Source organism: Micromys minutus (genome assembly GCF_963924665.1).
Source record: "Micromys minutus genome assembly, chromosome: 10".
Taxonomy (NCBI): Eukaryota; Metazoa; Chordata; class Mammalia; order Rodentia; family Muridae; genus Micromys; species Micromys minutus.
In genome coordinates this window covers 63,342,224-63,344,120 of record NC_137979.1, presented here as the reverse complement: position 1 = coordinate 63,344,120, position 1,897 = coordinate 63,342,224, and the positions used below count along the sequence as shown (strand labels likewise).

At 52.4% G+C, this 1,897-nt stretch overlaps 1 protein-coding gene across 1 annotated transcript in view; it reads left to right on the top strand.

Annotated features, from left to right (window-relative positions):
- Window positions 1-367: 367 nt before the first annotated feature.
- Window positions 368-1,897, top strand: part of DNAH17 (dynein axonemal heavy chain 17) — a gene marked incomplete at both ends in the record, with an annotated part of 105,900 nt that continues 104,370 nt past the window's right edge. The window contains one exon of the mRNA XM_080924155.1: window positions 368-700. Within this exon, the coding sequence (XP_080780281.1) occupies window positions 368-700 (333 nt within the window). The remainder of the gene's footprint in view (window positions 701-1,897) is intronic.

Genomic DNA, 1,897 nt, shown 5'->3' with positions numbered 1-1,897 from the left:
TCTGTTTCTTCTTAACTGCTCCCTGCTCCCTCCCCCCTCCCCCTCTGCCTGCCCCACCCCCACATTGATATAGTCATTTCCTCTTCTCTTTTTCCTGTGCCTGCCTCTTATCATTCCTAGCTTACTTAAAATTTTGGTCCTAATAACACAGGGGCACCCTGTTTACCTGATGACCCTGTACCAGGGCAGGAAAAGGCTCTCCTCCCTTGTCACCAGCCCAACCACTGATAAAACCAAAAAGACCTGTGAGCCCCTTTCACCAGTGTGGTTAGGATGGAGAGTCTGTGCAGTTCTGGAAGCCCAGAAACCAGCTGGAACCTGCTTGTTCGCTCCACAGAAGACCGTGGTGTAAGGAAAAGTGACAAGCATGCCAGACCCCAGAATCAATTATCTGGAGACAGTGTCTTCCATCCTCCTCAAGTTCAAGCCAGACAAGTGGAACAAACTGATCGGAGCTGAGGAGAACATGGCCCTGCTAATGGAATTCTTCGACAAAGTAGATTACCCCGTCCTGGTGTTGACACTCAATGTGGCTGGTATGATCATTCCCTACCTGGGTTTCCCAGAGTCCCTCAAGTCCAAAGGAGTTTACTTTATCAAGACGAAGCCGGAGAATATCACCAAGGACAACTACAAGACTCTCATCTATGGAGACATCAGCCCCACCCCTGTGGACCAGCTGATTGCAGTAGTAGAGGAGGTGTGGTGTGTGTGTGTGTGTGTGTGTGTGTGTGTGTGTGTGTGTGTTTGTGTGTGTGTGTGTTTGTGTGTGTGTGTGTGTGTGTGTGTGTGTTCTTGTGCTTGCTCCTTCGAGGTGCCTGGGCTGGCAGGGGCGGGGCCAGGTGGGAGTGGGGGCGGAGCTGGGGCACAAAGCTTAGGAAGGATGCTGGAGAACCCAAGGCCTTGCTGTCCCAGTGGGAAGCATCTCCCAGTGGCCTTACCTAAGAACTGGTTGGAAATACAGACAGACCCACTCCAGGTGACTTGGCAGGAGTCCAGTAGGCTTGTCCTTTTCCTAGCATTAAAGCTGCCCTCTCTTCTCTGGCACTAGTTTCTGCTGTCTTGCGGTATGTATGTAGATGGTTTCCCCTAGCTCTGAGACTTTGAGAGTAGATGGTACGGTCTTTTCTATTCCTCTACGCCTCTCACATACCTCAAGCTCACCCTGGGCAGTGCAGCGGGGTGAGGTGAGCCTCTGATGGGCCACCATAGCCGGCTAGGTTACATAAATCTCCCAGTCACCATAGAACAAGGACCCTGGACTCTGCTCATTCAAAGAGGAATGTGAAGGCTGGCGGCAGGGCCTAGAAGCAGAGTGGGAAGACTGGCAAGCCGCAGCCAATTCAGCTGTAGCTCTAGTCCCAGATGCTCTTGAAGCCGGAAGCCCAAGGCCCAGGGGTCGGCTGGCTCTCTCTGGCTACACCTCTGTCCGGGGCTTAGATGGCCACCTCTCCAAGTTCCCTCACAAGATAGATTTTCATGTCCTGATCTCTTTATATGAGGTCGCAAGTCCTACTGCTTAGGGCTCAGCCTCCTGGCCTAATTTACCTCATTAACTCTTTAAAGGCCATGTGAACCTGAGCAGAGATGGCTCAGGGGACACAGCGTTTGCTGCACAAACAGGAGAGCGTGGATTCCCAGCTCCAACTCCACATGAAAAGCTAGGTGTGGCCATGGCATCTTGTAATGACAGCCCTTGGAGGTAGAGACAGGAGGAGCCCATTGACACGCTGGCTGTCTAGTCCAGCTGATAAATGTTCCAGGCTGGAGAGACACTGACCTGTGACCTCTATGCGGGTTCATGTGTGCACCCCCCACACACACACGCACATGTCCAGATTCAGCCACATATTAAGGTGCTGGTGGTGGGCCTATATGGTGACATCCTACCTTAGCC